Below are 23,626 nucleotides of genomic sequence, written 5' to 3'. Positions count from 1 at the left end.
ATGACCAGTTCTTTGGAGATCAAATTCATCCATGTTTATGCCAGCACTAAAGTGTTGTAATTGTAAAAGCTCACATGGAAACTGTTCTCTTAGAGATATTAAAATTTAACATTTTTATGGGCATTATTAAGATCATTAAGTATAGACATATAAATTGCAAATTAGGAAACTCTAGATTTTACCCTTAGTGGTTTGTTGAGCTGGTAGTTTTTGCATACAGAGCACTATAGTATACATGTACACACAGACACCTGCACACCCTTAGTCTTACCTGTTTCTTTATATTAAGCACAAGCATCAGTGCTGTTTTGTGCACTCCATCACATTTCATTTTGACAAGTAGAGAAGTCCAAAGCAAGAGTTATCTTATGGTGTGTGCAGTGCCTTTTTTTTTAAAAAGCATTACCTATATTTTAGAAGTGAGTGACTTACTACATACTATATATGAAATATCTGGCAAATGATCCACAGTCTGAATTCCCATATAACCACAATTTCTCTTTCCACATGTTACAGCAGATGCTCAAGAATGAACTAATCTTGTTTGGTAGCTAAGCTTGGCTGTCTCTAGAAGATTCCCACCAGCGTCCCTCTTGTATTCAAGATTCAGGGGTTTGTGTTACCAATAAAACTCTAAAACATGAGATGGAAGCTTTTATCAAAGCAGTGTCCCCAGACACCAGCCTGGGCTCTATCTGTATTCTTGCTGTTTACGTTCCCACCATGAAGATCAGTCCGCCCTGTCCTCACTAACCTTTGAGAAAAGACAAGTTTTGGTTTTCATCTTCCTACCAGGACTTCTCAGTGGTGTATAAGGAATTGATTTTGCAATTGCTCTTTGCAGTCTTTGTTGCATTATTGCAACTTACTCATAACCTGTGAGCTTCTAATTTTTACCACATTTTCCCCTGTTGCTTTAGCATTCCAAATAATTTAGCCTGTTAAAAGAAAGCTGGAGATCAATTTGCTTATGCTGCCTCCCTCTTTCCCCATGCTCCACAGGACATGGTTTGCATAGTAAGTTCTGTCAAACACTTGATGAATTAATTCCCACATTTCAGTTCTGTCTTCTCTCATTTGTGAGATGGGGAAAGTCCTGGAAGGGAGTTCATGGAATCATAGAATGGTTTGGGTTGGAAGGGACCTTAAAGATCATACAGTTCCAAACCCCCACCATGGGCAGGGATGCCACCCACTAGATCAGGTTGTTCAGGACCCCTTCCAACCTGGCCTTGGCCACTGTTAGGGATGCGACATCCAGAGTTATTTAGATATTCCACCAGGGATGGGACATACAGAGTTATTTAGATATTCCTCTTCATCCCAGAACTGTTCAGATTTCCATAACTTGTGCAGTTATTTATGGCACTTAGTAGTCACGGAAATGCATCACCACTAGGGAAGACCTGCCATAATCCAATTGGCTATTTCAGTTACTCACTTTACTGGTGTTTTTAACACAAGTGCCCTCTGTTGAATTTTCTGTTCTCTCCTAGACAGCAATTGCTTCCTTCCTGTAAGAGCTAATTAAGCTTTCTTTTCAGTTGCTCACTTCTTACAATATGAACATCCATCAGGTTTGCCCTTAAAGAGTATGATCAGTCTTCCAGAGAAAGTCCCTCACCGAATCGCTATTAAACAATCAATATTTCTAGTTGGATGTAAGGTAACCTGTTTCTCTCTTCCCCCAGTCACAAATCACCTTATTGTTTCTTTTGTTTCTGTTCTCCCTAGACCTCCTAAAATTGATCTTTTCCCTTGTGGCAGGCCTGAACAAAGATTTCAGCAAGGGGTTGTCCAATAAGCCAATGCTTTGCACGATGCACAGTGTTAAAGCCAGTATCTCCAGACTGGTTTCCTTCTCTCTACCAAGTCTCCCAGCTTCCAACTCAAGAAACAGAGCTCACATTTATCCTTTGGCTGAAATAAAACAGAGCGGAGCCAGGGCAGGTAACTGCAGTAACTCACTAGGCATCTGTACACTTAATAAAATGTAGTGTTCTCCTGGCATAGAAGGGAGCCAAATGCCCTCAGTTGCCATTTCACTGAAGTAAGCCCTGCAAACCACAGGGATTTAGAGTTCTTATGTCCAATGCTTTTTGCAGTTCTTCATGGTCATGCACTAAAAGAGTGCTCATTGATTTAATAAAGCCAAGGTCTAGAGAGATCTATAAATACAAGTATTTTACCCTCATGCATTATTGCCCTGATGCCCAAGACTGAACTTCTGCTCCTTCACAGATAAATTGCTTCCTCGCTGGTTAACACCAGCTTCCATTTGCAAAAGTGGTGGCAGACATATTTTGGAGAGTGACCCATGATAAAACACAGCTTTGTCTATTTTTTTTGTTTTCCCTTTGATTTCCTTACTTGCCACATCCCACACTCTTCTTTTTCCCATCCCCCTCTACTCAGAAGAATCAATAATGTCCTTCACGTATTCTTTATCAACATTACCTAAAAAGTTATCAATGAGTCTCACTTGAAATCAATGAGTCTCACTTGAAATCAATGAATCAGCACAGAGACATACATCAACTTCAGGGGGCTCAAGATGATCTTGGTCCTACAGTTGCCAAAATTGCCTTCTAAAAGGCAGTCTGAAACAATTCTTTACGTCTTTTATAGACTTATAACAACATTAATACCAATAATATAAGAGGGGCAGAGGTAGTGTTGATATTTCAATCCTAAAGTAGAAGACATTCCGTACATCAGCTACTCTGTAAATTCCAAAATGTAAAACATAGAGCTTTCTAGTTATACTTTTCTTTGCATTCAACAGCAAATTAAGGTTTATGGTTTTCTTTTAAATATATCATAGGAAGTTTTATTTAGAACAACTGTTTTACAATTACTCCTGGTGCTTGGCTTGTCCAATTGAACTGCTCCCAAAAATGTTTAACTCTGAAGCAGAATGACAAGGAAATGGAATGTTTCTCCCCAAAACGTGTACTAGCTAGCAACATTATTAACCACTGCATTCCCAGCACAGCAGGCAACATCATCCTTGGAACAGAGCACTCTGATGAAAGCATCACTCGTGCTTTCACTGTCGTCTTATTACAGCACATCCAGTCATTTTGAAGCCTTTACCTTGCAGCCTCATGGAGCTCCTCACCTACTGGTATGTGACACTGAACACGTGGGAGCTTGAAGCAGCAGTGTCCAAACCTTACCTTTCATTCTCTTTGCTAAGCTACAAGCAAAGTCTTCTGGGTGCACCACTGACTCTGGTTGAAAACAGCTCTCCCCCCAAATTCACATAGTAAATACATGGTTTCACAATGTCGTATTAAAGTCATGTACAACTTTGTACCCGAGTTTTAAAGTCTAAGAAAGGACTGCCAGATCATGGATTAGGTTACTTTCCATTAGCTCAGCTCTGAGATAACCTTGTGTTACACAAAGGCAACAGAGGCACCTAAGATTTGATTATGTGAAACATTCTCCACTGTGTGCAGTTACATTTAGTACAGGTCTAAATGTTCTTACTAGCTGAAATCCAAACTTACCAGGCAAACACACATTATACAAGGGTTGTCTGTGATAAATGGTATCTGCAGAATTTCCCCTTCATTTTCACATTTTGCAACAGATCCTGAAATAGAAATAAAAATTTTAAAATACTAACGTATTTCAATTTCCCCTGACGGTTTTGGAAACTGTCCTTTTTACACTCACATTTGAGCCCTGCTCCATTCCTAGCCTTTGATTTTAAACCCTGCCTTAATTCGCCCAATTTAAGCAAGCAAGGACATTCAGTGTTTCGGTAGGGTTCCAAAGAGAATGGGGAAATGACTGGCCTTTCAATGCTGCACAAACCTAGACTTTCTTTGTGCCCCAGTTATAGCAAAGAAGGACGCTTTTTCTCCTCTCAGATGACGTGTTGAGAATAACGAGTACTCCATGCAAAGCAGAAAACGTCTATAACGATAGATCCAGAGCTCACTGAAACCAGCAGAAAGCTGTCCATTACACTCCAAGAACTTGGACCAGGAGCACAGCACAACCCTAAACCAAGCATCCTTTTAACACGCGACAGCCAACTGGCAAATGAGTCAAAATTAGCAAGCTGACTGTCAGATAGAATCAAATTAGAAAACCCTTTCTGGCCCTAGTGCTGATTAGCCGGTATTCTGTCATGTTGGAATCACTTCTCAGAGTCTAATGGCTCCTCGCTTGCACTAGAATTTGATTCAGCGTTTCCCTCCATGCCCCAGATACCAGGAAACGTAGCCCTCGAGGGGAAGCAGGGAAAAAACGGGGAGAGAAAAGAAACATGAAAATGTAGAGGGCAGGGGGCACGGCTACTGTGCTCACCTGCCCCAACCCACGAGGTTACACCTCCGGCCGCCCTTCCCGCGCACTGCCAGGCAGCCCCCGCTCCCGACGGCGAGTGCCGGCGGCAGGTGGGCCCCGCGCCCCCGCGCCCCTGTACCTGTGAGCAGGGAGGAGGCCGGCGCCCCGGGGAGGCACAGGACGCCCAGGAGGAGGGCGGCGGCGAGCGGGGCGAGGCGCGGGGCCGCAGGCCAGCCCCCGGCGAGCCGCGGCATCGTCCCGGGGGTGCCGCTGCCCGCCCGCCGGCTGAGGGGCAGCGTCCGGGACGCGCCGTCGGGTGGCGGAGCCCGCCCACCCGCGGCACGCCCGCCCCAGCACCGACCCCCGGCGCCGGGCAGCGGCTGGGGGGTGAGGAGCAGCACGGGAGACCGCGGCCCGCCGGCGAGTCCCACCCAACGGCGGCACCGGGGGAGGGGACTGTGGGTGCGGGGAAAGCAGCTGTCAGCGCCTGCCCCTCGGCCCCGCACCCCCTCTTTCCATCACCCCCCTCTCCTGCCCGCATCCCTTCTTATACCTTCCTCTCCCCATAGTCCCTCCTCCGGCACCCCCCGGCCCCCATGCCTCCCTCCCCCCCGGCGCACACACGCACAGACAGGCTGCCAGCCCCAGACCCCGTTTCCCTGCCGGGAGATGCCCGGCCACTCCCTCCCCGTCCCCGCCGAGCACCGCCTGGCCCGGCAGCGGCGTCGGGGGGCTGCGCCCGCGGCCGCCCGGCGGGAGGGGCGGGGGAACGGGAGAGGATCGAGGAGAAGAGGAGGAAAGAAGAAGAGGAGGAAAAGGTAAACGAGGAGTAGCAGGGGAGGAAACGTGGATCCTCGGACAGGGCCAGGGCGGTGCAAACCCCGGTACCTGGGCAGAACGCGGCGGCGCCGGCTGCCTCCGGCGGGCTTGTCCTCAGCTCCGCAGCCCGACTCGTGTCAGTGCCCTCCGTGCCTGCGGGAGGGTTTCGCCGGCCGCCAGCGAGCGGGGAGAGGGAAAGAGGGAAGGAAGGACGGGAGGGAGCGAGGGGTCGGAGGCTGTCCGCCGAGAACTCCTCGGCGGGGCTCCGCTCCCCGGCTGCCCGCCCGGCCGGGGCCACCGAGCTCCCTTCGCCTCCACGCCGCCCCCGCTGCTGTCCCCTCTCTCGCGGCAGCCGCAGCACCAACTCCCGCAGCCGGAGCCGGACTCTCCCCGGGGCCGCTGCCCCCCGAGAAGGGCTTCCCTTGGCCCTCCCTGCCCGGCTCCGGGGCTGCCGCTCCCCCTCGGGGCGCCTGGGGCTCGGCGGGGTTGGGGCCCGGCGAGGTTGGGGCTCAGCCCGCCCGAGGGCCTCGGGAGCAGCAGGGGCGCAGCTGCCGGGGCCGCGCTCTTCGTCCCTGAGCCTGGCCCGCCGTGCGGGGCCCTCGGTCCGTCGCTCCCCGATGGGCTGTAGCCTTGGCAGCTACTCCTTAACACTTGCCCTTTTGCAGGTCCACGGTTTGCGTAAACAGGGGCAATGTTAGCGATTGACATCACCGACAGCCAGCTTTTGCACTCACAAATAGACGCAAGGTCGGGACGGGATGACACTTGTGGGTTGTGGCAGGACGTTTTTCTGTGACAGATCTTCCCGAACCTGTTTTACAAATCGATTTCCCTCAAACTGTGATGTTTCACTTAGGGAAGTGAACACTCTGAAATAAACTAGTCTGACAACAAACTGAAAAATGTTTCCAGGTTTCTATGCGTTCTTATTTTATTTCTTCCGGGGGTGCATGTGAGCTGCTGTTTCAAAAATGCTTATAGTAATGGCAAATAAGGTGCATGACAGGCTGATATATACAGGACTATTTCAAATACATTTCATTTCCCAGGAAGATGCAAGACAAATAGATTTACATGAACATTTTAAGAATAAAACCCAAAAGCCAAGACCTCTGAAAGCTTACATCTTTGTTCTAAAAAACTTGTACACTTCATTTCCAACTCAACTTGTCACCTACCTTTAGGTAGGGCACAGAAGCTGAAATTGCTGAAATTGCACCTATGGGAGGGACTACAGAGAACTGAAACCGATCAACTTGTAGACATCACTAGCAAAATCCCTCTCTCTGAGAAAAGAAAACCTGCTTTATTCCTCCAATCTCGGTCTGTACAGGTTGAAGCTGCATAGGCACATAGGATAATTTAGATACCATTAAAAGGATTCTATATTCCATAAAAATACAAGTCAAGTACAAAACTTGCTCCATACTGTGTAGAATACATAACAAACTCAGGATATAAATGTAACCTAGATTTTTTTTTCTGGGAGATGTCATCTTCACATTTCCATGCATTTTAAACAGACATGAGCCCGTAGAGGTACATATTATGCACTACTCCAGAATAGATTTTTGCATGTCCAAGTATTTTTTCCATTGGAAAGATGTACTGAGTCTTCTGGCAAGCTGGCTTCTCTATCTGTAATCAGTGGTTACTCTTTTTTAATTCCAGTGCAGCCATAGCCCTTCTAAAGCAACAACTGTAGGAAAAATAAATCTGCCCTAATAATTTCTTAAGTGACAACTACCACAGGAGAGTACTTATATCATTGTGTGCATTGAATCTTCTCTTTGTTCTGGTCTAAAATTCATTAAATATTAACATCACCCGGTGTGAGAAACACACAAATCACAATGAGGGCAGCAAATAACAATTCAGGCATCCAAATAACATCAGGGAACTTGTTAAAATAGTCCAAAAAAAGCAAGAAGTATAGATCTCCTTTACAAAATGAAGACAAGAGGCGACAGCAACTGGGCTTCATGCTCAATCTCTGCCATAACTCATTCAGTTAAGACAAATACTTAATGAAATCATACCTACATCAGGGCAGTTACAAAGCAATATGCACAGATTTGTTACATGATTTTCCTTTTCTCATAGAGAAAAAACAGTGTGATCATCACTGAAGCACCTTCAACACACTGATTAGACCTAAAACTTACCTCTGAAACATCTGCAGCATGAAAACATTGTCCATGGGATTAGCTTACTGGGTCCCTGCCTCTTTTGTGGTAGCAGCAGTGTTGGGGTGAGGAATTTGTCCATGTTCCTTGCTTGAAACACCTGCTGAAATGGAATTCTAAGCCTCCCCATGCCATGCCTATTCCACACTTCACTGCCTATTAGCTGCCCAGTGGAAAAGCCTGCTAAGCTTAGCAGCAACCTCTGTTGCTTCCTTGATATTGATAATGGTGACATATCACAGAGGAAGATCACTCTCTCATTTAAATCTCATGAAGTAAAACCCAGCCTGGGAGGGAAATACACCATCTTAATCCTCCCCCACTTTAGTTTCACCCACTCAGTGCTACAGGTTTGTCTTGGCTTTTTATCTCTCCTTTAACCTCTCTCCCAAGCCTGCCTTATGAGAGGTCAGCATCCTTTCTGGTTGTAATGCCACATTAAGTACAGTTTCAAGGTGTAGGGTTTTTTTTCCTTTTGCATCCCTGTTTGAAGAGGTACTCATTTTTCCAAGTAACATTCACAGCTGTGATCATTTTAGCAAAATCAGAGGGTCACACTGGAAACCATGTCCTGCTATCAGATACGCACAGATACTTTGTTGTATGCCAGCAGTTAAAACAGAAGTTATGTCATCAAACCACTCACCTCTTTTGTATAAGCATTACATGGTATGACTTGTTATTGAAAGGATACATTCATTAGTTCTGTTTATTAGTTGACTTGTGCTCATCCAGCTTGATGGAGCAGTAGCTGTTCACAGTTACCACTTTATATGGAATTCAGCTCCTTCTCCAGTGATGCTTTCCCAGTGGTCAGCCATAAAAGAGTGTCATACATTACCTGATCACCCAGCACTCACCTAAAAAGAAAAAAAAATCTTTATGGTTAACCATAGCAACAGTGAAGAAGACAGTGATTACACATCTTTCTTCACGATCATCTGTCTTACTAGCAAGTCAAAATCGCTAGAAGACCCAGTCTTCATGGGCTAGGAAGTTCTTCCAGAAGTGTGGGAGGCACTGAATCGCTATATTCATATGTATTTTCTTATTTTTGAGAGGAAATTTGCTCTTCTAGGTCTTGGGCATAGGTTGTCCTTACCATGCAAGTGTGCAATCAACACGCTACATATACATCAGCACTGCGAGTGTCCCTGCGTTTATTACTTTTATGTTGTTATATATTATATTAACACAGCTTCTTTGAATTTGTGAGCCTTCTCAGCATAAAAAAGAAAATATGACCCAGATATACACTGTATTGAAGGCTATGTAAATTGGCACAACCTGCTGTTTCCAGTTCTGGCTTGCTAAACAACTCTGCAGTTACAAGGTACTGAAAGTGGTTTGCATATCAAATGAAGCTTACACATTTCTATTGTTATGAACATCTTGCTAAAGATAAAGACCTCTTGATCCAGTAACTTACGCCATCAAAAAGAAGGTCGCATACATTTGATGTAGTTGGAGGCGTGGGTCTGATAAGCTTCAACCCTGAAAATTCTCGCAGAAAGACCTGTAATTTGGGAAAGTGTTTTATTATGGTGCATCAGCACACAGCAATTGGGAAGCTCAGGAGTAACTTGCAGGATTGTGACGAAGATATGGCACTTTCCTGCAAGCAAGCAGATGGGAGTTTACTGTTCATCCTTCAGTACTGAGCCAGGCTACAGCCTTTCAAATTCTTATGCATCCTCATTCATTTCAGTGCTTAATCATGTTTTAAAGCTAAGAGTATCCACCAGCGAGAGCAAACAGTATTTCCTTCATGGCCACTTTTCCTCTAGGAGATGATGTTAATAAACCTCAAGACTGGCCTGATAAGAGATGCTCCTGACAAAGCTCCCCTACTGCAAAATATTCAGAAAACTTAAATGGATGTAAATGAGGTCTGGAGACCACACCAAGAGGTTTTAAAACTGTAAGAGGATTAAAAAATGACATATGGTCAAAGTCTTTAAATAAAAGGAAAGTACAAGAAAATATCTAAAAGTTACAGTGATACTTACTTGAATAAATGTTTATAAATTTTATCAAACAACTCATCATTTTGACAGTTTTCCATAAACCCCTGGAACATGTGAAGCATTAATTTATTTATGGCAAAATAAAGATAATGAGTAACATTTTAAAAGTTTGTTAACATAGAATGTCCTGGCACAGTCATACTTACATACTTCTGTTGTTTAAGTTATATTTTCTAAGAACTAAAAAAAGCCTTACTAAAGTGAGCTTCTCATTGCAAAATCTTAAAAATTATCCTCATCATCTGTATTCATAGAAAAGCAAACAAAAGAAATAGCATAAACTAAACTGAATACAAATACCAGCAGTACCTCAAACTGAAAAATACTTGTATGCAGCATGCCATCTAAATGATGGGATTCCCAGTAGAAGCTATTCCAGAGGCCACAGGCCAAGCAAACAGAGTAAAGCAGCTTATGCTGGTACTCCTTTCTGTTACTTCGCTGCTGTAAATAGATTGCCTTTCAGAGAGAATAAAAATTATTTTGTGAGGGTTTTTTTGTGTTACATTTACCCTTGAACATCTGCTGTGTCTGATAAAGGATAAGAGCTAATGAAATCACACAAAGAGTGACATATATGAGGTGCTGCTTTGTTTTCAATTTGTGAGACGAACCAAACCCTGCTTTTTGTTTGGCTGCGGTACTGCCTGGTAAGTGCAACAAACAAGGAGTACTCAAGAAGCATTCTGTAAAATAGAAGATTGATTGATTGATTAATTGCAGATGAAGATGGACCCTCTCTGTACTAGAGAGAGATTATTTATCCCACCCCCTGCCCCCACAAAAGACAAGATATGCTTATTGTGACAGAAAATTGTTCCTTCCAGCCAGGATACAGTCGAAAAGCAGCTGCCTCTACCCAGCATAGAAAGGCAAAGGATTGCATTTTTGCTAAAAGACAAGTTTCCACGGCATGCATCCTATAAGATCACCACTTCACCTACAGAGAGTGTACCCTGTGAGTTCATTCCTCCTGATGCTGGTCCCCTTTCACAGCAGAATTTCTCCCAGGAGTTTTTTTGAACAAAAACTAAAGGCTTAAAAACTGGGAGGTGAGGTTTGAGGAATGAACCATATCAACTCGGAGACTCCTCTCCTTCAAACGCCCTCATTCACACCGAAACGAGTGAGAGGAGACTCGGGGCCATTAATTTTAAGTCATCTGTAATAAAAAGTTACCGCCAGTCGCTGAAGGCTGGCGCGGAGGATCAGCTCCTTGGCGGGGCGGCTGCCGGCAGGTGGCAGTGTTGGGAGCCCGGAGCCCCGCGGTCACAGCGCGGGCTGAGCTGGAGCTGCTTCCACAGTTAACCTGGGCCACAGGGCTGGTTACAGAAATCTAATCCATATGTCCTGATGCCTTGCTCCTACACCAGCGAAATGCTCTCCTGGTTTGTTCTCAGAATGTCGTTTTTCTTTTCACTCGTCTGGCTTTGTAGGACGTTCTCTCTTACTGCCCCTGCAATTAGTGCAACGTATCTTATTTTATCTGGAAACAAGACAGTTTTACAAAGAACCTCTATTTGTTGTTATTTTCAAAATACAAAGATTAGGCAATTTACTGATTACTTTTTTCTTCAGTAAATTGGCTATACGGCATTACAGCTGGTACAAGTAAGAAATCCTCCCTACTACTTTTCTTGGCTTCCAATTTAGGGGAAGCGCACTCAACTAAATATTAATACCCGATCTGTCCTACTGACTGACAGTGCCACACATATAGAGAGCAATGATCTGACAATCATAAGCAGTCTTGTAAAGCTCCATCCATCAGGATATTTTCAGATAGTACACCTGTGCAAACCGGGGTAATCCTACACTGATCTGTTGAAACTTCTGCTAGTTATGCAGTTTTGTAATGAGTATTATAGCCATTATTAAAGAAGTAATACTACAAGATTTAATAATTATACTGAATTTCCCACCACTCTGAATGATTAATTAAACCCTGGATATCCTGCATGTGCTTAACCCAAGTAGACAGGAGTACATACATACACAAAAAAAATCCCAAAGAAGAAATTCATTAAAAACCCATCCCATCTTGCTACCGATTCACACAGGTCAGATTAATCTCAGACCTTCACAAAAAAGAAAACACAGAGCCACTTGGGCAAGAGAAAAAAAAATGTACTTCCAGAAGGCAGTATAATTCATCTACCTGCCTCTCAGCTATCTAAGGCTCTCTCAGGAGGAGATGAGAGCAATACTAAATGTGCCAGAGGTGGGTTTTGGTGTCATTAGACAAATCTGCAGGGAGTTTCTGCCAAATCCCTAAGTTCTCTGACAGTAGCATACCTCCAAATACATCATTTAGAAGCATGAGATGAACAGAGACACGAAATACTATTTACTTTGGGAAAGTATCAGTCACATGTCTTGAATATATTAGCAGGTTAAACCCAGGAGAGTCAGCTGAATTACTTGTGACCAAAGAAAACAATCAATCAACAGTTTTAAGACTTCACAGAATTTTAAATATGTATTTACATGTGGTGTATGCTATTTATTTTAGGCATCTTTAAACCTAGACTCTGAAGTCTCAAGGTGATGGCTGGCAGGTATTCCAACATACAAAATGACATCTTGTGAGAAACTGGTTGGTAATAAACTATTTTCAGACAGAACGGGATTTGTATCTTAGGGGATTTTGGGGTTTAATTAAGTGAACTAAAAAACAACACAGAACTACCTTTTTACCAAGTCACTTAAAATTCTAACTGGTTCTAATATTGTTAAATATTATTTTAATATTTATCAAATTGTCTTTAACATTCTTATGTTTGGATTAAATTGAAGTCAGTCTGTATGGCTGTAGCGTAGCTTGCATCTGTATGAAAGTCAGAGAATAAATAAGACAACTATTAATAAACAAAGAGAAGATTATGGTGCTGGAAGTATTTTGCAAACTGCTCATCATGCTAATAGACTACATAATTTAGATCTTTTCCCTGGAAACATTCATGTATCAAAACAGTCCCAAAAGAACAAGATCAGTAAGAATAATCACTTTATGGGCAGAAGGTCCTCTCCTGTAGACACTTGTTGCAGCAGGTGCGCAGAGGAAGCCAGGATAACTCCATTCAAAAGTATCAAGGGACTACAGCATCAGGGTGCCCCTATGTTCAAGGTTCAATTTGTGTTGGATTACCCAACAAACAGGCCTCTTCTTCCCTAGGGGTTGCATCTCCTGGTGCTCCAAAGAGTAGGAATTTGGGTCCATAGCCCTCTAAAAGTGGCAGCATTGAGTGCTGTGCACACAGCCAGCCATACGTCTGGCCTGGGGGTATGTGATCGTGGTCCAGAAGCAACCCAGGACACCCCACCCCATTTAGATAGCCCTTGCATTCCAACAGGCAACAGACCTAAATTAATCCACAAACTCAGCTAAGCAGCTGTGAGCATCTAAGGGTCTCCCAGGCCTCTGTGGGAGGCAGTGGTTTCATGAAAACTAGACAGAAAGAAACTAGACAGAAAGAAAGTCCAACTGGAAAACTCTGGAAACAAGATGTGAGGCTGCCCCGTACTTACAGACTATGCCAAGCAAGCTGTGTGACTTGGCTGCCCACTGGCATTGCTTGGATGGCTTGTGTGGGACATGGCACAGCATGGAGCGCCTGCAAGGTGAAGGCTCCAACTTTTCCCTAAGTGATCACCCAAACCTCTTAGCTTCCACAAGTACATTCTTAGATTGACTTGTTTTGAAGTATGCATTTACCTTCATAAATGTTCATATGAAGAAAGAAAAATATCAAATAATAAATTACAGAACTGAGGGGTTTGCTGTCCCACGGTGGAGCTGCTTTCAGTTCTGCTATGCAAGCAGTAATGAAAACAACTGCACTTCTTAAAGATAATTTCCGTGCATCTTTATTGAAAAAAGTCAACCCTACAATCCAAATGATTATGAATTGACATCTGAGCATTCCACAAAATGACAGCACAAGCCATCTATTAGAGAAAGTAATATTGTGAGCACTAGCCAGCGCTCACAACAGTTCCATGCTTTGCTTTTGGGTCCACTCCAATTGGATGAATAGACAGCACAATTCCCAAAATGCAGGAATTTTGCTGCTATGAAGCACTCTGAGGACAACAATCAAGCCTCAGCTTTGTAATGATAGGATTGCAAAAAATGGCCATTTAATTTAAAATAGTCTCTGTGGTTTGTAAAGCTGTTTCTGCATTGCACACAGAGGATAAAATACACACGCTTTCACAGGCTTTCAGCTGCTGGCCCAAGTGCAGAAAGGCTTAAGGCAAGACAGTTTGAATTTACATGATGCAAATTAGAAGAATCAGGAAGAAAAGATGGCTCTGAAAGCTATGCTTTGTTTTATCCTAGAAGAGGTATAATGCAAATTATTTTTTTCATAGCTAGCAGGACCCAGCCAGATTGCAAAGGTATGGGCATGGGAGTAGCCAAACAATAGCTCTATTCTCCCACACCAAACTCTCCAAATCTGAAGTCTCACTTTCCAGGTTCCCAGACTGAGTATAGGCCTTGAGTTTAATTAGGATACCTAAAAAATGAGCACAATCTGAATTATTAGTTAGTTTTGGTAATGCAGGCCTTAGCAAGGGAAAGCACAGGGACTGAGTCAAGCCTAGCAGAGAGTGTGGTACATTAACCCAAAGATATTCCCATAGGCACGCAGTGAAGTTGAAGAAAGATGTGGAAGATTGTACGGAGACACGAAAAACTCTTATACCAGTTTATGAGTATTTTCTAAGCACTACCTGATGCTATAGTTTACAAAGGGTGGAAAGGGTACAAAAAGGAGCCAGAATACACCTCTGACATGAGCCAGGTAAAGGCATGAAGATAGAGGAATGTGTGATGAGTCTTAAGGGATGCTGGCACAGCCTCCGCTGGAGTTGTGTGCTGGAGCAGGAAATTTATCCCTGAGAAGTAAAGCTGAACATCCCTATTTCTGCTCTGTTCAGGAGCACAAAGGAGCCTGCGCATGTGTGGGAAGGGGGAAGGACTAGTGCATGGCTCTGGAGCTGCCCAGGCACACTGTCAGAGCCTTGACTACCCCAGTTTTGGTTTGTCCTTGCTGGGAATAAAACCCACAATCTTTTCACCACAGAAGCCACATGACTAACAGTCTCTCCTCAAGCAACGATGAAGTAGGCACAAAAAATTAGGAAGGAGAAGGGTGCTCCTTTTGCTTATACCCTCTGGCTGGATTTTTTTCTGAACAAGAATGTCCTTTGGCCACTTTGGTGAGTAAGTTTACCATTATGGAAACTGCTCCACCACACCCACAGGATGGTGAATCAGAGTTATACAACTTTGCTGTTTACAGGCGGTTTGATCTGCTTGCCTCTGCTGTGCTGCTCCCTCTGCTTACAGTAGTGCACAACCAGCTTTGAAGGACAGGTAGCTATCAATAGGAGTAAAAGTGATATGGAAAAGGAATAATTTGTCTTTAAACTTTGTGAATAAAAACTTGCAGTAGTGAGGACAATGACCAGAGAGAAAGAGACAAACTAATTTCAAATTAGAAGTCAATCTGGAAGTGATTTGGTAAAAAACCCCTATACAAAAAGTCACAGTGCACATGGGTTTCTGTAAATGTTATCACAAAGCCTCCAGCAATACAGATAAACAAGTATACGGGTAAATGCCTGAACTCACTTCCTAGCTCAGCCCCCAAGGTTTGGACATGCCTGCTGGCTTGAGACCTAAGAAGCCTAATTCAGCTAAGCACTTTGGGGGTCAGATTTGCGTACTGGGTATCTCTAAATGACAGAGAAGTGAAAGAGCATTTGTAGAAATTGTTTTTCTGGCCAGTGCAATAATCCTGAACAAGTAGGACCAAGCTGTATTTTTGTGCCTATTAGTTTTTGTGCAATCAAATTGTCAAGCTAAAGGTAGGAAGCTCACCAGGCTTAGCAATCTCTCAGCATGCTGTAGACCAAAAGTCCGCGGCTAGGCTTGAAAAGGTTGATCTTGATCAGAAGCAAGAAAGGTTAAATGCACAAACTCTCTTAGTCATTGGGATTTATTTGCTCAGTTCTAATTTTAACTTTGGTTAGCCCAGTAAAAGGTATCACATCACCGTCTGGGTAGCTGTCGTACAAAAAACAATGCAGCTACCAACTTTCCTCTGTTGGATGACATACTTGGGCAGTAGCCCTTTAAAGTAAAGCTTCTTTAGTGCACATGGTTTTCCATTCATTATTTTCCTGATGCTGAAAGCAATGTTATTCATCCCAGAGAAAAATAGATACATTGTATTTCAAAAGTTTAACCAAAACACTGATTTAGCTGCAAGATTTCCTCCTTTCAGGACTTTTAAAACTTACACCTACAAAGTGGCTGCTGGGCAAAATCGTCAATTTACAGTCAACGGGATTTGGTAGGAAAAAAAGCAAAAGGAAAACAGGATTGCAAGAGTGACTGCTACCTACAAAAATGTGGATGACAAGAAGAACGACTAAAAGTGAAGAAAAGACCCCTCTCCCCATGAGATGAGCTAATGAATGCTAAACATGGAATGACTTTGTTATAAAAGAAAAGACAAAAAGAGAAAAAAAACCAATTCTTAACACACTAAATATGTACCATCCACATCTATAACTAGCTACACATTCCCAACTCATGTTTTTGCCAACCTCACCTATCACACTTGCCCAGAAGAGTACCCAGTACCTTCTCCAGTCCTGCTCGTCTGCAGTCAGGAAGTATCATCCACTTTTTGGACCTTGCTAGATAGGTGTAACAGCAATGATAAACCATTAGTTATTCTGAAAGGCCACTGATATTGTCCATATTCTTTTCTAGTTGTTTGGCCACAGAAACATTCATTTCCAGTCTTCTTTTACTGATGTCAAGCTGGTTGTTATCACTGCATCCAGCCCTGTTATCTGACCACCAAACACCCAAACGTACTAACCCTGGGGACACAGTCTTACCAAGGTGAGGCAAGATTCCTCTTCTCAAGAAGAAGATTCCTCTTCTTTGTGGTAGCTGCTGTGGGAGCATTTGGACACAATTCTGCAGGGAATCCAGCTCATTGGGTCTCCTCTTCCTCCTCCCAGGCCTTCTAAGTAACTGCCAGAAGGGACAAACCCTTACATTTGAAATACTGTTGCCCAGAGCATTAGGGGAAATGTTCCCTTCCCAAGTCACACACCTCCTGACTGCTTTTGGGACTTGCACCCTGAACTGTACAAAAGAAGCTATCCAGTGTCATGATGAAAGAATTGTGTCATAGTACCACAAAATATTTAATTAATGCTGGAATCTGGCATTCAAATACACTGCCAAGAGAAACTCTCTTTGTTTCTACTGGATCAAAAGCAATCACACCATGTTAACCAAGTTGTGTTCTTACCAGTTCCTAGTTAGAGTCACTGCTCGAGGAAGACACTACACATCCAGGCAGATGGAAAAAGCAGTATCTGTTATATATCCAGCAACTTGACTGTTCTCCAATATTTATGGATCCCAACCATCTTGACTTTATTATGCCATGAGGAGGAAAAAAAAAGTACAATAATCCTCTTTATGTCTCTTGTAATTGAATCCAATCATGACTATAATATATTGTAGGCACTTGAAGTAACTATTAATTACTGAATGCTTGCTTCATAATGAATTGGAATATTATCTGTTATAGATCAACTTTTTAATATATTCTCTAATGCTTCCAAGATGCTGTGGAACTGATCTATCCTTTAAAATGAATAAAGTATTAAAATCAACAGAATAAAAACTCTTTTCTTTCCCAAACACACTGTAAACTTCGCAACACCATCTCATCAGATTTAGCAAAGTAAGGAGGACTGATCCAAGCCATCATAGGATCAAAAACCTTGCTCATTCCTAAGGTTGTCTAAGAATAGCACCTATCCTACATTCATTAACAATGATAAAACGTCTCAGTATAATTAGAGGACACTGGAGCTGCCAATTTTTGAATAGTATGTGACATTCAGGAAACAGTAATCATAATAACAACATCAGTTTAGAGAAACCATGGCAACTTTTTAAAAGATAGAGGGCCAAGCCTTCTGTTGATCAAATGTCAAATTAATTAAGTGTATTCTTCTTAATAGAATGTGTCCTGGAAATACATCCTTCCCATATTGTCTTGGTTGAGGAGCAGAAGGAGAGCACACTATTCATTGCTTGATTTCCTAAACTATGTAATAGTGTTGCTATAACTGTTGAAAAGCTGCTATACATCATCCTGAGAGTGACTTTGTCTCATAAGTGGTTGAACTAACACATATAGAATGCTCTAGGGTATTATTTTGCAAGGATCTATTTTACAAGCAGCATCACTCTCTACAGAGAAGCAATCACTTCTAGGGCGTAAATTGGCAGTTATTTAATGAACACTGACAAGCTAAGCCTCATGCACATTGTATTTTGGGAATAGTACCTTTTGGAGTGACCCTCATAATTTATTACATCATCTAGCTAAGAGTTCATGCTTACTTGTCATCTTATTTTGGCATGCAGCCCCCAGTAGAAGAGTATGAATGCTCTCCTGTCAAAATCAATGGCAAAATACTCAGTTAAATTCATCGAAAATAGATTTGGGCCTCTAATCAGATTACAGTAATGACTCAGGATGACTGACCTCCCTTCATGGTTTCAGATCAAGCAACAGTTTACATAATCAGAACAGCTTTTATCTTGTCTCTGCAGCTGAATACACTGTCAGTCTGCACCCCGCTGGAGCTGTGGTGGAGAGCAAGCTATGATTGGCATTGATCATTCCCACTTAGGAAGCACTCCCAGATCTCTACTCTGTTTATAAAGATGAAAGAAAATATCTTATCAAACACTGTTATCACTTTGCTCTAGAGCATTAACTGGTTTTGCAAAATATTATTTCCAAAAGAAATATTTTTTATTATGAGAGTGCAGTGTTAAACTGGTGCTAGCAAACAAATGAACAATACAATATGCTGATGCTATATTTAATGAAAAATACTCCCATTAGAGTTAAAATCAATTCACATGGTATAGCCTGAGGGTGTGGATCTCTTCCAGGGCTTCTGGTTACTTTAGCAATTTTTTTCCTGCTACATAAGCAAGATTTTGCTTAATCCTTTCATTTAAAGCATGAGGATGGATACTGAAATCTTCAATACAGTAGGTTCATCCATAAGCATGAATGCCTCATACACACATAGTAAATCAAAACACATAGCACTGCATCCAAAGGAAACATCAACTTACAATGAGCGTGTATGAAAATAAATTGGTATTTTACTCTGTTTCCTGATTTCAACAACATGAAACTCTTGAAAAATACCATAGTGTTTTAAAATAATAGCTATACTTATTTAAATGTATGTTCTTGTTGCATTTGTCTGAACTTCCTGATATGGCAGATGTAAAGATACAGCAATCAGGATGCATTGTCAGAGAAGATGAGGTAAATTCAATTAGCTAGGTTATGCTTCCATCCCATGATAATTAAATCACTTGCCATACATTTAATGCTAACAGAAGTGATAGGCATCACTGCTGTGATCTGATGGTTTCCTGGCAAAAGCATATTCTCCTATATTAGCAGCTTCTCTGCAGCAAACAACCAGCTATCTTGCAAAGAAGGACAGAAATAATTATTCCTGATACTACTGTCAATTATAAGAATTTACAAGACAGGGGACAAAGAAGTACAGAGGAGGTTCAGGACTCTAAACAAAGCAATGTTTTTCAGTCTTTATATACGTAACAAACTTGTATTGAACTTGGTCTACTGGAATATTAGAATAAATTCTCATTGAAACAATGCATTCAAAACTACTTCTTGCTTGGGACAATTTTGTTAATTATAAGCCTGGCCCTGTGGGCATTCTGTCCCCTCGACAGGACATGAACTCATGAACCAGCATAATGCTATGCAAACTTTACCTTTGAGCTGCAAAGGAACTACGTCACCTGCAAAGAGCATATGAAGATACCACATAAATAGTGCTACAAATAAATAAATGAACAAAGCAGCAAGATGTGAAGGGGTGACAGCAAACAAAGCTATGGGAAACTCAAGGTTAATTTCCAATGAAGAAGCGATACAGAAGCTTGGTTTCAGGAGTATGTCACATATTTTACAGCACTTTTGCAGTGTTTTTCTTTTAATAGATTTTTTATAAACAGGATATTCTGATAAGAAGGAAATATTTAATATGACGCATACTCTGTAATTACTATTTTTTTTTATGCTGGAAGGACTTCACATAGAAATACAATCTCTGCTCAGTAAGTTTCAGTTTATGGCAGTAAATTAATCTTTACAAGCAATACAAGAATAGTGAAACTGATCTCTAATTCTCGCTGTACAGTAAATGCTGAAGAAGAGAAAACAACAAGACATTATAAAGCAAAACCCAACCCCTTGAAAGTAGAGAAATGTTGTTTTTCTGTGTCATAGTTGAATAATAGTTGGACAGAAGAATCAATTTGGAGCTGGAAACCACAGTCTTAGTTTGAACTCAGCATTGTGTACAAAGCCCAAAAGATCAGCAGAGTCCAGACCTCCAGATTTTGGTCATCAGAGTAGTAATTGTTTTAATCTGTTTTTCTAAAATGCAACAGCAGAAAAACAAAATTAAAGAAAAGCCCCTGGACAACAACATTCCAAAAATAAACTCTACCAAGAAAGTATTTACCTGTTTAACAGAAAAATATATACTTTGTATTAGGACTTATTTTATAAAATGTATTTCAAAGTTCTATATAATAAAGATGCCATGACTCACAGTGTGATTTTCAAAATGTCACAAAATCCCTTTTAGGTATAACAAACTATTTTCACTAAAATTATAATTTAGAATTAATTTTTGTCCGTGAGCCACCTAATAATATAAAATTCTACTAGAATAGCTAAACGTGCAGATACACTGCATATTTAAGCTGACTGGAACAGCTGACCAGGCATTACTCTAAAATCCTGTTCAGAATAGTTTGACTGGGCAGCAATGTCTCTTTCGGCCTCAGAAACATCACTGATGAGAACCAAACATTTGTTCCCCCTGAACAATGTTTCCTTACATTTTCAGTTGGCCAACTCTCTAGCTTCCAAACTTCCTGTAATTGGCCTGATTTTTTTCCAGCCAAAAAGAACTTTCTTAAAAATTCAACCTACATTTGAGAACTGCTAAGAATTACTTTACAATATTTCCTCTTAGCTTGCTGCGTAAATGACTACATTTCAATTACTTCCTTCCTCTGAATTAGATGGACTATTTGGCATTGGGGGAAACTAAGTAATTTTTACTCAATGCAACTTTTAAATCCTGATGATACTATCAAACACTGCAATTTAGCACAATATACAAAGAGGTCATACATTACTACTATAGACAGTTCTATCTTTTTCTTTCCCCCCTTCTTTATTACCAGTATGTTTTCCCCTTTTTGTAAAACTGTTCTCATGAGACCTTATTTTACAAAGCATGGAGAGGAAAAGGCAAATAAGAGTGCTTCTGAGCCTTACATCCTAAAATGACAGAAAATAACTTAAATAAGAGTGGATCATATTGACTTGAGTGCCTACTCGTCATTTACCTTAAAAACCCAATGAAGCCCGACAGCTCTGAGCACTGGGATCACATTCAATAATGGGAATTATGACAGAGTAATATGTTTCAAAGAAGTCTCATAGCAGTGTACTTTCCAGCTATATTATATGCCTATAGCTTAGGATTCTTTGGTCCAGGATTCCACACAATTATGGTATGGGCTTTTGGTAGTAACTGTGCTTGATTTTTCTAGATAACCTAGTAGCCACTGACAAGAGGACAAAAGAAGATTTGAGATCTATAGTTAACGTTTAAGCCTAATAGCTACAGTAATTGATTAGTTCTCCATGGATTTTCTTTGGTCACTGAGGTGTGTACAGAGACTACAGGAGATTATTTTATTGTGTAATTTTCACAGCGCAGCAGGGTAGCTTGACAATGGGTTGGATACCACCCTCCTGACAAAAACCATGGGGGAGGGATCAGAGTAAAGAAAACTCAGAGAGCAGAATCACTCCATAACAAGCAGGGGGTAGGATTTTTCCTTCCTGAGAAAGAAGCAAGATTTCTGGCCCCACAACTTGTAGATATCTGAGATCTCCTGGGGGACAGAGTCATTCTTATGGAGAGTTATGGCTCACTTCAGCCCTAGAAGTATCAGAGGCCTTACCCAGTTCCCCGGCTACTGAGCCCTATTTAATAGCTAACATGTTAAAAAAGCTCCTTGAAACAGCTATATCATGTTTACTGAACTAGAGTAGGACCAGAGGGTTAAGCAGCAAATACACAAGTAGTGCAAAGCTGGTTTTGTTTCAGGGGTGGATGCAAAGAAGTTGAAAGTAGATATGGAGAGGATGAAGGTTGATGGCTTAAGACATCCTGGAAAAAGTGTCTCCTTATTGTCCACAAATCAAGCTAGCATCGACCACAGCAACTGTCACAATCTCTTCTAAAACAAAAGTGAGTTGGAGGGGCCTATTCTACAGCTAGAACAGGAGTTGGTGAACCCCTGTTGAGGAGATCAACAGGAGCATGGACTGTGGAGATGGCTCAGACAATCGCATCTACCAGAAACTAAACTGAGACTATCAGTGCATTTTCTATCTGCCATCCAAGAGACTGCCAACTTGTATTTTGGTATGAACCAGCAGCAGTCAGAAGAGGGCTCATTCAAATGCTGTTTATACATTTGACCCAGGTCTCAGTCATTTTCATTTCCAAGTACATTTTAGTAATATCTTAACTCAGTCTCAGAAATCCGGACACGAGCCTGACTCTTCCAAACTCTAGGCCAAGGTCCTCTCAAAGTTTGCCTCAGTTGCTGGGCGTTCCATTTCAAGTACCTTGCGTGGACCTGACCTTCAGAAGGTGAATACTCACCACTTTCTAAATACACAACACTCAAAGCATCCTCCAACCAGACTAATAAAAATTAAGGCACTCAAAAATTGTTAGTTACTTTTGAAAATCTTGCCCATAACGAGAACAGACTGATTGACAAGAAAAACACAGGTAACCATAAAAAGATCCATGTGTTGCTGTGTTCAACATACTTACAGTGTAAACTTTATTCCCATTCATAGTGACATAGTTAATGGCAAAAGGGTTTGCCCTTTATGTCCAGTACCCATATTTTACTCTATATCTCTAGAGAGCAGGAGTCTGTATAAGCAATGAGAGAGGAGAAAAAGAGTTGATGGATTACCAGTTTTTCTTCTGGTAGTGAATTCAGCTGTCTGGAATTGTGAACGTTAGTACAAGAGGAAACGAGATAGTTATCTTTTGTCAAAACTGTGATATAACAAATGTTAATATAATCTCAAAGGGAGGCACAGTTCAGAATATCTTTTTTAAAAAGATAAAACATATCCTGAAACAAAGGCTGCTTTTAACTATGTGTAAACAGTCTTTGATCAATCAACTGAATCCTTAGAAAGGGATGATATATTGTAAAATACAACACAACACCCCTACAACATTTGGGTAAGTGCTTAAACTTTGCTCACAGAAAGGATGCTAGTAGTTGTTAAGGGAGACCCAACCAAAATTATTAGAATGTAACTTGTTTGGGTTTTTTTTTCTTAATAAATTAGCACAGTCCTCTCCTGGAAACTGCAATCAGTACAGATTAAAATGTATCAGTACTACTGCATTATAAATGCATCAGACATCAGACAGAAATTCCTCCTGAGGGTTGTCTTCAGGTTTCATGGCTTTTTGCTTCCTCTGCTGCATCCTCAGACAAACCTGTAAAGCAGAAAGAAGATGCTTAAAAATTCAGTGTACTTGGCAATTACATGCACTGTATTGTTGATTCCATCAGTTTGTGAAAGCCTTGGTTATAGCTGAAGGAAACAATTTATTACACGCAAAACAGGATAAAAACGCATAACTTGCAAATTCAAGCACTCACAAGTTCAGAAAATATAAAAACTTGAGACAAAAGAGGTGATTTCACATCAGCTCTTTTATACATATCATAGATGATAACAGTCCAAGGTATAAAATCATAAATTACTTTTGCATCAGGAAAAAATGACAGAACAACTGGGCATATGATCTGAGACACAGTTACTCCAACCTCCTTGCATTTTTCCTGTCCCTTTTTCTGGGTAGAACTCATAATACAAATTGCAAAACAATAGAAAATTGACTCCATAAACTCATTAGTAAGGATATACTTTGTGTATATATATGTATATGTACATATATATATATATATGTATGTATATATATACATGAGTATTAGCTTGGGAAAGGGGAAAAAAGCCAAACTCTTGTATTGAAGATAACTTTTACCTT

The 23,626-nt window shown here is 41.4% G+C and overlaps 2 protein-coding genes across 9 annotated transcripts in view; both read right to left on the bottom strand.

Annotated features, from left to right (window-relative positions):
- The window catches only part of BMPER (BMP binding endothelial regulator), a 146,771-nt gene extending 141,973 nt beyond the window's left edge, over positions 1-4,798 (bottom strand). The window contains exons 1-2 of one of the 3 annotated variants that reach the window (XM_027729158.2): positions 4,442-4,798; positions 3,516-3,601 (exon numbers count right to left, since the gene is read on the bottom strand). In XM_027729158.2, coding sequence (XP_027584959.1) covers positions 3,516-3,601; positions 4,442-4,556 — 201 coding nt within the window. In that variant the 5' untranslated portion in view covers positions 4,557-4,798. Of the gene's footprint in view, positions 1-3,515; positions 3,602-4,323; positions 4,393-4,441 lie in introns of those variants that run through there. The other 2 variants (XM_039388271.1, XM_027729159.2) reach the window with 2 other exon arrangements.
- Positions 4,799-6,017: 1,219 nt separating this feature from the next.
- Positions 6,018-23,626, bottom strand: part of BBS9 (Bardet-Biedl syndrome 9) — a 299,630-nt gene continuing 282,021 nt past the window's right edge. For 2 of the 6 annotated variants that reach the window (XM_027729163.2, XM_027729162.2), the window contains one exon: positions 6,018-23,071. In XM_027729163.2, coding sequence (XP_027584964.1) covers positions 23,025-23,071 — 47 coding nt within the window. In that variant the 3' untranslated portion in view covers positions 6,018-23,024. The remainder of the gene's footprint in view (positions 23,072-23,626) is intronic. The other 4 variants (XR_005566117.1, XR_005566118.1, XR_005566119.1 and 1 more) reach the window with 4 other exon arrangements.

The sequence above is a fragment of the Pipra filicauda genome, unplaced genomic scaffold, assembly GCF_003945595.2.
Source record: "Pipra filicauda isolate LSUMZ 115617 unplaced genomic scaffold, ASM394559v2 scaffold62_size3274119_pilon, whole genome shotgun sequence".
Taxonomy (NCBI): Eukaryota; Metazoa; Chordata; class Aves; order Passeriformes; family Pipridae; genus Pipra; species Pipra filicauda.
The sequence above is the reverse complement of the archived record's forward strand: the minus strand, read 5'-3'. Positions and strand labels throughout refer to the sequence as shown.